This window comes from Jaculus jaculus, chromosome 11 (assembly GCF_020740685.1).
Source record: "Jaculus jaculus isolate mJacJac1 chromosome 11, mJacJac1.mat.Y.cur, whole genome shotgun sequence".
Taxonomy (NCBI): Eukaryota; Metazoa; Chordata; class Mammalia; order Rodentia; family Dipodidae; genus Jaculus; species Jaculus jaculus.
In genome coordinates, this window is record NC_059112.1 from 102,259,538 (window position 1) to 102,272,686 (window position 13,149).

The 13,149-nt window shown below is 43.2% G+C and overlaps 1 protein-coding gene across 2 annotated transcripts in view; it reads left to right on the forward strand.

The window, feature by feature from the left end:
* The window catches only part of Zc3h7a (zinc finger CCCH-type containing 7A), a 57,837-nt gene that overhangs the window by 14,755 nt on the left and 29,933 nt on the right, over positions 1-13,149 (forward strand). For both annotated transcript variants that reach the window (XM_045161514.1, XM_045161515.1), the window contains exons 2-3: positions 9,687-9,788; positions 11,577-11,616. In XM_045161514.1, the coding sequence (XP_045017449.1) occupies positions 9,721-9,788; positions 11,577-11,616 (108 nt within the window). In that variant the 5' untranslated portion in view covers positions 9,687-9,720. The remainder of the gene's footprint in view (positions 1-9,686; positions 9,789-11,576; positions 11,617-13,149) is intronic.

Sequence of the window (13,149 nt, forward strand, 5' to 3'; positions counted from 1 at the left end):
CTATCTTCCCCAGTCCTAACTTATCACTTCTTATACATAAAATGATGGTCAGCTGGGCATAGTTGTGTAGGCCTTTAATCCTAGCACTCAGGAGGCTAAGGTAGGAGGATCACCTTGAGTTTTAGGTCAGTCTATAGAGTGAATTCCAGGTCAGCCTAGGCTACAGTGAGATTACCTTGAACAAAACAAAAAATAGATAGGGCAGGTGAGATGACTTAGTGGTAAGGCTTTTGCCTGCAAAACAAGAAGACCCAGGTAGATTCCTCAGTACCCCAAAAGCCAGATTCACAAGGTGGTGCATGTGTTTGGAGTTGGTTTGCAGTGGCTAGAGACACTGGTGTGCCCATTCTCTCTCTGTCTGTCTCTATCTGCCTGCTTTTCTCTCTCTTTCTCAAATAAGAAAAGATTAGATTTTAACAATCTTGAAAAAAAAGTGGTAAACGCTAGAAGAAAACACAGTATTGTATAATTTCAGAGTAATAAAGATATTTTGAGTATGTCAGACTGTACTGTTTGCTAACAGCAGGTGTACTAAAATTAGAGTGACGGTGAGATTAGCATGGTTTGTGCATGAGGATGATGCGTAAATTATAACTATGTCAGACTCTAATGGACACAAAATAAATATTAATACATTCAGCTACCAAAATATAAAATGCTTGCTATTAAAAGATCCACAACTTGCTGAGTGTGGTGGCACATGCCTTTAATCCCAGCACCAAGTAGGCCGAGGTAGGAGGATCACTGTGAGTTTGCCCCCCTGAGACTACTTAATGAATTCCACATCAGTTTGGATTAGAGTAAGATACTCCCTTGAGGGCGGGGGAAGCTTCACATCCATTGGCCATGTTGGCACATGCTTTTTTAAATTTTTTTTTTTTTTTGAGGTAGGGTTTCACTCTAGCTCAGGCTGTCTTCGAACTCACAGCGATCCTCCTACCTCTGCCTCCTGAGTGCTGGGATTAGAAGCATGTGTCAGCTGGGCCTTTAATCCCAGCACTCAGGAGGCAGAGGTAGGAGGATCGCTGTGAGTTCGAGGCCAGCCTGGGACTACAGAGTTCAGGTCAGCCTGGGCTAGGGTAAGACCCTACCTCAAAAACAAAACAAAACAAAGCCCCCCATCTGCAGTCAAAAGATTGACATCAAATTGGGAAACACTAAAAAGAAAAAAAAAGGGGAAACACTAAGAATGGTGTCTTAGCGTGAGTCTCTTGAGTGCTTTGTCATTGAAGGGGGTGGCGGGGACCACAGACCTTCCATTGCATCGCACTGCTTCTCACCTTCCCGGCTGACGAGAGTGAACGCAGGCTAATTCCTCTATGGAGTGGTGAAACAGGAACCCTGCGCATCATTGGTCGCAGTGAGTCATTTGGTACATCTTGGCAATAATCGGGAAAATACACCGTAAGCCCTTTATCACCACAGAAATTAGAGATGTTTACTCATACATGAAGTGGCCTTTGTGCCTGGTGAATTTTTTAGGTTGTAAGCAAGCAGAATGACCATCAGGATCCAGTTAAAATATGGTACAACTGAATTGGGAGCATTTTATGTATGTGGAATGGCCGCCAAGATTAGGTGTGGAGTGCAAAAATAAAACGTACATGATAAGCTAGGCATGGTGGTGCAGGGCTTTAATCCCAGCACTCAGGAGGCAGAGGTAGGAGGATTGCCATGAGTTCAAGGCCACCCTGAGACTACAGAGTGAATTCCAGGTCAGCCTGGGCTGGAGTAAGACCCTGCCTCAAAAAACAAAAAAACAAAACAAAAAAGTACATGTTAATTTACTCAGTTTGGACAAAAAAAAAGAACACATGCTCAGAATGCCTTTAATTTCATTTTAAGATAATTATAGACTCAGGAAATTGCAAAAAAAAAAAAAAAAAAGTACACAGAGTCCCATGAACCTTTCACCCCGCTTCCCCCACTCGTGACAGACACATGGGCAGGAAATGGCTACCGGTCCCGTACTGTTGTCCAGCACGCGCACGGAGCTGGCCTTCCCCAGCTTCCAGTTGTGTGTGTATGTGCGTGCACCTGTGGTTCTGTGCAGGTTTTGGAGCTAGCACCTCAAGATAATTTTCTACAGAATATCTTCAGTAGGACATTCAAGACACTGAAAACAATGATTGGTTGTCCTAAGGGAGAGTAAATAGGTTGGCCAAATGTGACAGGATTGTTGGGAAGAAGTCATTGCTTTTCACTGCCATGTTACAATTCCGTTTGTTATTTATTTTGCTTTTTCTTCTTTGAATATTTATTTATGTTTTTTTTTTTTTTTTCAAGGTAGGGTCTTACTGTAGTCCAGGCTAACCTGGAACTCACTCTGTAGTCCCAGACTGGTCCCCTCAAGTGATCCATCTATCTATTCCTACCTCTGCTTCCCCAGTGCTGAGTTAAAGGCATGTGCCACCATGCCTGGCTGTATTTTATTTCTAAAAACTCACTTATTTTCTATTGAGAACTTTAATATATGAACATGTAATAAGTTGGTCATGTTTCTGTCACTTTATCCTCCCTCTCTACCCCTACCACCTGAGGACCGTTTATTTTCAGGGTATTCCTTTGTTTTGTTGTCTTATCCTTGTGTCAAAATGTTGATGATCCAGATGTGGTGGTGCACACCTTTAATCCCAGCACTTGGGGGACAGAGGTAGGAGGATCACTGTGAGTTCGAGACCAGCCTAAGACATAGTGAATTCTAGGTCAGCCTGGGATAGAGAGAGACCTCCCTTGAAAAACAACAGCAACAAAATATTGATGGGCTCAGAACCATGCTAGTCTTGTGAGGGATCAGTAACCACTGTGGGGTTATGAATGCACCAGTCAGTTCATGTTGGGAGGACAAGTGTGTTTTGGTTCTTTTTCAGATGGTTTCACTCCGTAGCTCAAGCCATCCTGACCTCAGTAGGCAGATGAGGCTGGCTTTGAACTCATGATGATACACCTGCCTCAGCTTCTCAAGTGGTGGGATTACAGGTATAAGTCACAATGCCCCATTTTACAACACCTTTTTTTTTTTGTGTGTGTGTGGGTGGTTTTTCAAGGTAGGGTTTCACTCTAGCTCAGGCTGACCTGGAATTCACTATGTAGTCTCAGGGTGGCCTCGAACTCATGGCAATCCTCCTACCTCTGCCTCCTGAGTGCTGGGATTAAAGGCATGCACCACCACACAGTGCCTTACAATTCCTTTTAATCAATTTGAGGCTTCCGTGTGACCTAAGTGGAACTGTCATAGCAGCTCTCTTCAGAGCTTTGCCTTGGGATGGGCAGGGTGATATGTAAATCCTTGGGAGAGGACATCGGTGAGGGTTAACATCTGTGTATTGGAGGAGGCCCTCTAAGGGAGAGGATAGAGACACCTTTCAAAGGAGGCCTTGACTCCTCAGGGATCTCACATGGGGAAACCAGGTGGAGACAGAACCTGTGAAAAGTAGGACAACCTAATCTAGCAATGGCTATGCAGGAAGGTGAGGGACTGGGTGTTATGGAAAGACTGACACCCCCAGCTGCTAATATATTTGCTTTGTAGAGAGAAGTGGCAACTAAGTTCTTTAAAAAAGAAAAAGTTGGGCTGGAGAGATGGCTTAGTGGCTAAGGTGCTTGCTTTCAAAGCCAAAGGGCTCAGTTTTAATTACCCAGGACTCACAACAGCCAGATGCATCAGGTGGTTCATGTGTCTGGAGTTCATTTTCAGTGTCTGGAGGTCCTGGCACATCCATTCTTTCTCTCACTATTTACCTCTTTATCTCTTTCTCTCTTTCTCAAATAAACAAATAAAAAATTAAACGTTTTATTGACAGCCTCTGAACATATAGACAGTATGCCATGATTATAGTCCCCTCCCACAATCCTCCCTTTTTCCCATTTATCCCCTCTAGTGAATCCCTTCTTTCCATGTAGTCTCTCTTATTTTATTTAATTAATTAATTAATTAATTAATTTTGGTTTTTTGAGGTAGGGCCTCACTCTGGTCCAGGGTGACCTGGAATTTACTATGTAGTCTCAGGGTGGCCTTGAACTCACAGTGATCCTCCTACTTCTGCCTCCCAAGTGCTGAGGTTAAAGGCTTTCACCACCACACCCAGCAATTTTTTACTTTAATTGGCCTACCATGGTAGCACATGCCTTTAATCCCAAAACTTGTGAGGCTGAGGTAGGAAGATTGCTGTGAGTTCAAGGCCAGCCTGGTTTTTCAGTGGATGGCTGTTGAAGAGTAGGAATGGTTCCCACAGCACTTACTCTAGCTCCTTTAAACTCAAGTGCTTTTGTTTTTGGTAGGGTAATTATAGGTAGCAGATTGAAGAAAGATCCCAGTATTGTAGCCTGAGCTGGACTGGAACTCATAGATACACCATGTTGGCCTTGAACTTGGGGCCATTTTCCTGCCTCAGCTTCTGGAGCTCTGTGTTTCTTGCTGTTGCAAATAAATGCCAGATGCTTGCACAGCTTTTTGTATTCAGCTTACGTGGGTCCTGGGGAATTGAGCCCTCGGCTGGATGGTCATCTCCCCAGGTCCCAGTGTCATAGACTTAAAGTTCTTTATTTTTTACTTGCACATATGATGTGTGTTGATGTACCAGGGCCTCTTGCAGCTGTGAACAAATGCCTGATGCTTCTGCTATGTTTGGTGTTGGGTTATGTTTGTGACTTGGGAATTGAATCCAGCCTGGCGAACTTTACAAGGCAGCACTTTTAACCGTGGAGCCATTTTCCCAGCCCCCAGACTTTTTTTTTTAAACACCTTTAAAATTAAAAAAAAATATATATATATATATATATAAAATATATATTATATATTTTTTTTTTTTTTTTTTTTTCGAGGTAGGGTCTCACTCTAGTCCAGGCTGACCTGGAATTAACTCTGTCATCTCAGGGTGCCTTGAACTCATGGCAATCCTCCTACCTCTGCCTCCCGAGTGCTGGGATTAAAGGCATGCGCCACCACACCCGGCTTTTAAAAATATTTTTATTTACTTATTTTCAAGGAGAAAAAGAGAACGTGAATGGGCACTCCAGGGCCTCCATCTGCTGCATACAAACTCCAAATGTGTGCCACTTTATGCATCTGGCTTTATATGGGTACTGAGAATCAAACTCGGGTCATTAGTCTTTGCAGGCAAGTGACCTAACCACTAAGCAATCTCTCCTCTAGACTATTTAAACTGTTTATTTTGGAAAATTTCAAGTACATGCAAAGTATGAAAGTTGTACTTATCATCCAGTTATTAGCATGCTGCTATTTCCCCCCTTTAAAAATTGCTGGAGTAGTTTTTTGTTTGTTTGTTTGTTTGTTTTTTTCGAGGTAGGGTTTCACTCTAGCCCAAGCTAACCTGTAGTTCAGTATGTCCTTGCAGGGTGGCCTCAAACTTACAGTGATCCTCCTACCTCTGCCTTCCAAGTGATGGGATTAAAGGCTTGTGCCACCATGCCCAGTTATACTGGAGTATTTTAAAGCAAAAGGTAGACATCTTTCTCCATGTATGTACTTAATAAAGTACTAGTTATAAGATACAAGCAGTTTTGACTGACAGTATTTGAAAAGTGACAAGGATAAGCCCCAGTGATCAATTTTTGGACATCCTAATCTTGTAGATTAAAAAATACATATATTCATTTACTTGAGAGATTGAAAAAGAAAGAGAGGGAGAAAAAAACTGGGTATGCCAGGGTCTCCTACACACCCATTCTCTTTCTCAAATAACTAAATAAATAAAATATAAAAATAGGGGCTGGAGAGATGGTTTAGCAGTTAAGGCATTTGCCTCCAAAGCCAAAGGATCCCGGTTCGAATCTCCACGATCCATGTAAGCCAGATGCATAGGGGGCGCATGCATCTGGAGTTCATTTGTAGTGGCTGGAGGTCCTGGTATGTCCATTCTCCCTCTACCTCTTTCTCTCTCTCAAATAAATAAATAAAATATGTTATATATGTATATAATATGTTATATAATATGTACATATTTTATATTTATATATATTTTAAATTTATTTGAGATATAAACGTATAAATAAAACTAGCCAGGCGTGGTGGTGTACACCTTTTTTTTTTTTTTGGTTTTTCGAGGTAGGGTTTCACTTCTAGTCCAGGCTGACCTGGAATTCACTATGTAGTCTCAGGGTGGCCTCGAACTCACGGCGATCCTCCTACCGCTGCCTCCCGAGTGCTGGGATTAAAGGCGGCGCCACCACGCCCGGCAGTGGTGTACACCTTTAATCCCAGCACTCGGGAGGCTGAGGTAGGATTGCTGTGAGTTTAAGGTCAGCCTAGGTCAGCCTGAGCTAGAGTGAGACCCTATCTTGGAAAATCAAACTAAATAAGAAATAAGTAAATAAACCAAAATAAATAAGTAAATAAATAAAAAATAAAACTACATTAAGCACTAGTGCAACTAAAACATTTGAGCTGTGTGCTTAAAGTATGGATAGAGGGCTAGAGAGATGGCTAAGTGGTTAAAGGCTCTTGCTTGCCAAGCCTGATAGGCCTGGGTTTGAGTCCCAATGTCCACATAAAACCAAATTCACAACGTGGCATGTGAGATTGGAGTTTGTTTGCAGCGGCAGGAGACCCTGGTGTGCTCATCATCACTCTGTCTTCTCTTCCTCTCAAATAAATAAATAAAAACTTTTTTTTTTTTAAACATATTTTATTTTTATTTATGTGTGAGAGAGGGAAAGAGAGAGAGAATGGACGTGCCAGGGCCTTTGGCCACTGCAAACAAACTCCAGACGCATGCACCCCCCCTTGTGCATCTGGCTTACGTGGGTCCTGGGGAATCGAACCTGGGTCCTTTGGCTTCACAGGCAAACACCTTAACCGCTAAGCCATCCCTGCAGCCCTAAATAAAAACTTTTAAAGTAAATAAAATATGAGTGGAAGTGCCTGTGTTTTTGTTTTTGTTTTTCCGAGGTAGGGTCTCACTGCAGCTCAGGCTGACCTGGAATTCAGTCTGTAGTTTCAGGGTGGCCTTGAACTCAAGGTGATCCTCCTACCACTGCTTCTGGAGTGCTGGGATTAAAGGCGTGTGCCACCACGCTTGGCTGAATTCACCTTTTGTCACCTTAGTCCAAAAACATGCTTTATGTGCTAAGACATCCTAGTTTAAGTCTCCATGGTTTTCAGTGGAGGATGATTGTGCCTGCCTTCTAGGGACTTCTGCCAGCATCTGAAGACATTTTGGATTGTCACAGCTGGTGGGGTAAGGTGCCCTAGCATGTACATGGAGACTGGCTAGAGAGACAGCTAGCCTCTAGCAGTGCTCCAGGAGCTCTCACAAGCAAGCATGTGTGAGACCCTGAAGGCTGAGGCTGGAGAGCCCAGTTGAGGGCATGGTGAGTGCTTTCTCTCAGGTTCCTCAGTAGTTCTCTCCAACTTGCTGGGAAGTGCTCTGTGAATGTTGATAAGGGGAGGAGATAGCAATCACACATACATAACTTTCCATTTACTAGTATTTTGTTGACCAGAATATAACAAATGAAGTCACTTCATTTGCATCGTCATTCATCCATTGTGTCAACAGGATTATTTCACAAAACCATGTAAGAAAATATATACAAGGTTTGGGCTCCGCTGACAAGGAAGTCAGGACTCCTTCCTAGGCAAGTCAATATGAAAGCCTTCCATTTCTGGACAACTTCCAGAAGCCAAACAAGGATGGGATTGTGCTGGTGGCAGTTTACACATGAGGATAGACAACGAAGAAACAAAGAGGAGGGCGATGGTGTTCCACAGAGACCATGTAATGGGAGTATACTGGGTCAGCAGAGCTGGAAGCCCAAAGTTCTGTGTGCTAAATGGAGTCCATGGTGTCTACCTAGAGATTGATGATTGCACCAAGGGCCACGATTTCTGGGTATCTTAATGGAGATCCTGGAGCCCTGGTGTTTGCTGTAGTTTTGTGGGTTTTTTGTTTGTTTGTTTTTAGAGGTAGGGTCTCACTCTAATTCACTATGTAGTCTCAGGGTGGCCTCGAACTCATGGTGATCCTCCTACCTCTGCCTCCCAAGTGCTGAGTTTAAAGGTGTGTGCCACCACGCCCAGCTTTTTAGCTGTGTTTTTTTATTTAAAATTTATTTTTAAATTTTTTATTTATTTGAGAGCAACAGACAGAGAGAAAGAGACAGATAGAGAGAAAAATTGAGCGCGCTAGGGCCTCTAGCCACTGCAAAGGGACTCCAGACACATGCGCCCCCTTGTCCATCTGGCTAATGTGGGTCCTGAGGAATCAAGCCTCGAACTGAGGCTTCATAGGCAAGTGCTTAACTGCTAAGCCATCTCTCCAGCCCTTTAGCTAGCTTTAAAAAAACTTTTTAAAAAATTTTATTAACAACTCCCATGATTTTAAACAATATCCCATGGTAATGCCCTCCTTTCCCCCACTTTCCCCTTTGAAACTCCACTCTCCATCATATCCCCTCCCCCTCTCAATCAGTCTCTCTTTTATTTTGATGTCATCATCTTTTCCTCCTATTATGATGGTCTTGTGTAGGTAGTGTCAGGCACTGTGAGGACATGGATATCCAGGCCATTTTGTGTCTGGATGGAGCACATTGTAAGGAGTCCTACCCTTCTTTTGGCTCTTACATTCTTTCCGCCACCTCTTCCATAATGGACCCTGAGCCTTGGAAGGTGTGATAGAGATACTGTAGTGCTGAGCACTCCAGTCACTTCTTTCTAGCAACATGATGCCTTCTGAGTCATCTCAAGGTCACTGCCATCTGAAAAAGAGTAGGTTCTCTACCAAAAGTGAGAGTAGCATTAATATATGGGTATGAACATTAAGAGAAGTGCTTACTAGGCAGTTCTATGAGCATAGTATATACATTTAGCAGCAGATGTTACACCCCTAGGGCTCATGACTACCCCTGTTTTTAAGTTTTCAGTATCAGGGATGTATGCCCTCCATGGAGTGGGCCTCCAGTCCAATTAGAGGGCATTTGGTTTCTACCATGACAGATGTGCCACTATTGCACCTGTTGGCTCATTTGGCCTAGCTGATCAAATATAAGGCTTGCATTGTCCACTGTTGAGTATCTTCACTGGTGATTTCTCTCTCTCCCATTGAACTGCATGCAGAATGGCTTCTTCCAGCTTTCTGTCAGCTGGTCTACATGTAGGAGGTTATTTAAGAAACTTTTTAAAATTGGTATCTTCCATAACCATAGACAATAAGCCATGATAATTCCCTCCCAACCCTCACTTTCCCCTTCACACATCCACCTTCTATCATACTCCCTCCCTCTCTCAATCAGTCTCTCTTTTATTTTGATGTCATCATCTTTTCCTCCTGTTATGATGGTCTTGTGTAGGTAGTGTCAGGAACTGCAAGGTCATGGATATCGAGGCTAATTTGTGTCTGGAAGACTGCATTGTAAGGAGTCCTACCCTTCCTTTGGATTTTACATTCTTTCTGCCACCTCTTCTGCAACAGACTCTGAGCTTTGGAGCATGTGATAGAGGTGTTTCAGTGCTAAGCACTCCTCCATCACTTCTTCTCAGCACTGTGTTTGTTGCCTTTTTGGGTCATCCTAGGATCACTGCCATCTGAAAAGAGAAGCTTCTTTAACCAAAAATGAGAGTAGCATTAATAAATGGGTATGACCATTAAGTAAAGTGCTTACAGGGCTATTTTTAAGCATAATGTATGCATTTAACCAGATCAGTTTTGTGTTTTGTGTCTTTGCAGATTGCTCATCTCGCAAGTGGATGTGTGGGGTAACATGTCCAGCGTGTCTGAGGAGAGACGGAAAAGGCAGCAGCACATTCAGGAAGGACTGCAGTTCATCCAGTAAGAGCCCCGGTCTCGCTGCCGTGCTTGCCCGTGGTGATCCTGTTCTTAGTGCTGTGCACTTGAGGGACAGAGGTCTCAGTTGGGATTTTTAATTCTGTGTTTTGCTTTGTGTCTAAGGGTCTCATCTTGTAGCTCCGCCTCCTGAGTGCTCCGATTATGTGCATGAGCCACTATTCCTAACTTTGGTCATGCTCAGTTTGAGTTGGAAATGGCTTTTTAATTTTTTTTAATTTTTTTATTTTTTGAGGTAGGGTCTCACTCTAGCCCAGGCTGACCTGGACTTCACTGTATAGTCTCAGGCTAGCCTCAAACTCATGGCGATCCTCCTGCCTCTGCCTCCTGAGTGCTGGAGTTAAAGGTGTGCACCATAACATCTGGCTTACTTCTGAATATTTTTGTGTTCTTGTTGCTGAGTTTTAGGGCTAAAACCCCATAGTACGCCCTGACACATACACCCAATTTGACTGAAGGGTCTGAATGTGGTCTCTTAAGAAAGAGTTCTGAAAACTAACCACGAACATCTGCGAGCCAAGAGGGACTCTACCATCTGACGTTCCTCTTAGTAAGCGCCTCAGCAACACAGCTCTGGCTGGGAGGGCCACGTCCAAGCAGAAAGGCCTCTTTGTTTCTTCTAGGAAGGGGACATTGTTCTGCAGTAAATTGGATCAAGATAGTGTTAGTAGTTCTTTACTATATTTAACCTTTTTGGTATTTGATGAATTAGGCTTTTTTTTTTTTTTTTTTTTTTGAGCTAGGGTCTCACTCTGGTCCAGGCTGACCTGGCATTAACTACGTAGTGTCAGGGTGGCCTCGAGCTCTTGGTGATCCTCCTACCTCTGTCACCCAAATTCTGAGATTAAAGGTAGCCCCATGCCCAACAGAAAGAAACTTTTTTTTTTTTAATTTTTTATTTATTTATTTGAGAGCGATAGACACAGAGAGAAAGACAGATAGCGGGAGAGAGACAGAATGGGCGTGCCAGGGCTTCCAGCCACTGCAAACGAACTCCAGATGCGTGCGCCCCCTTGTGCATCTGGCTAACGTGGGACCTGGGGAACCGAGCCTCGAACCGGGGTCCTTAGGCTTCACAGGCAAGCGCTTAACCGCTAAGCCATCTCTCCAGCCCAGAAAGAAACTTTTTGTACTTGTGTCACACCTGTAATTCCAGCTCTTACCTAGAATTGTAGTGGTTGGAGGTTAGAGGCAGGAGGATTGAGAGTTTGAGGCCAGTCTTGGATACATAGCAAGTTCAAGGCCAGCCTGGACTCCATGATGCATTGTCTCAAAAATAAGTAAATAAATAGGTTTGAGAATATAGCTTAATGTAGACTGCTTGTCTCACATGTGTGAAGCCCTGGGTTCAATTTCTACCACTGCAAAAATAAATAAATAGTAGCAATATCTTGAAATTTTTCTTTTTGTAAAAAAATATTTATTTGAGAGACAGACAGAGAATAGACACACCCGGGGCTTTAGCCACTGTAAACGAACTCCAGGCGCATGTACCACCCTGTACATCTGGCTTACGTGGGTACTGGGGAATTGAACCTGGGTCCTTAGGCTTTGCAGGCAAGTGCCTTAACCTTGCTCAGCCATCTCTCCAGCCCTTGAGATTTTTCTTCATGGTTACAGTCACATGTGAATAATGAAGGCAAGGCAGAAGCATGTCTTTGAATTGTGTTTTGAACTAGCAACAATAAAGAAACCACAGTTTAAGATAGCTTCTGACTGAACAAATTCCTATGGGAGCCTGATAATTACAGTTGATTTGTTTCTTCTCCTTAGGTCTCCACTGTCATATCCTGGGACCCAGGAACAATATGCGGTAACGACCCCGGGAAGGTTGGCCAGTGGCTCATGAGCTGTGGTCTGTAGCAGGGATTGGCAAACTCTAGTCTTGTGGGTCAGATCTGGCCAGATGCCCTCTCCAAAATAAAGTTTTATCAGAACCCTGCAGCCGCATTCACTTGTTTGTATCATTTATGGCTGCTTTCGTGACATTCACAACAGACACAGAGCTTAAAATGTTACCTGGATATTCGCAGAAATGTGTTCCAACCCCGTATATACAGGACAGCTTGGCATGGGGCAGGAGGGAGGGTGTGCTTGGACAGCTATTCTGCATTTTATTCCTATATTAGTATAGTTCAAGCCTCTTAAAACCCAGCCTTCTTTTTATCAAACAAACAAAAAAAAAAAAGTGGGGTCTTTCCCCCTCCTGCCTTTTCATGGTCAGGAAGTCTTCATAATCTCTCCTCTTTCCTTCTCTTAATCTAATAGTCTCTAATTCCCCCACCCCCCCAAAGAATGGGGAGGTAGAATTTAAAACTGAAAATGTGTGGTATCTTCCATTTTTATTTTGGAGCAATTCTGACAGCACTTAAGGGGACTGGGCAGCCAGAGGGAGGAGCTAGGAATGAACCTGGCAGCTAGACCCAGGAAGAAGAGTGCTCCTTGGACCTTGACTAAGAGCAGTGACTGGGCACCTGAGGCTTCTCATCTCGGAGGGTGTGGGTGCTTCTGAGTTCATTTCATTCTCCCTTATTCCTCCTCCCCTTTCTATTCAGGTCTGTCCAGTTCCCTCCCCTCCCCCCCCTTCTCTCTACACATATATAGAGTTAAAGTATTCAAGTTTGAGACCATGTAGAATGGGGGCCCACAGAAGTTAAGTGGCATGTCACAACCAAATCAGGTGTTAATGTTTGATCCTATTTTCATTAATAAGATAGTTTAGACATGAATTCATGAAGTAAGACCAAAAAAAAGTAAGTATTTGATCTTGTGATGGAAAAGGTCTTTTGAAATATCAAAGCAATGGTAGAAAGCAAGAAGGGAATTATAATCTTTTCTACACATCAAAGAAATATGTGTAATCATTCAATAAGAAAATAACTTGGAGCTGGGTGTGGTGGCGCATGCCTTTAATCCCAGTACTTGGGAGGCAGAGGTAGGAGGATCACTGTGAGTTTGAGGCTAGCCTGAGACTACATAGTGAATTCCAGCCTGAGCTAGAGTGAGACCCTACCTTGAAAAACCAAAAAAAGGAGAATAACTTGGCATCCTCTTACCCCAAGCCAGTAATCGGCCTAGGCAAATAGTTTGTAGAATAGAAAATACAAAATGACCCATAAAACTGTGGAAAAACCCAACCTTACTGACAAAGTTGTGCAAATATAAAAGGATATCATTTTTGCTTTGAAAATGGTAGAAAATGTATACATATGTATTACACACTCACCCATGTGGGTGTTGCTTTTTCAGAAATACTAGTCAGAGTCTTTAAATTTAAGCTGGGTGTGCTAGTTTACACCTGGCCTCTCAACACTTGAGAGGCAGAGACAGGAGGATTGTAGAAAAC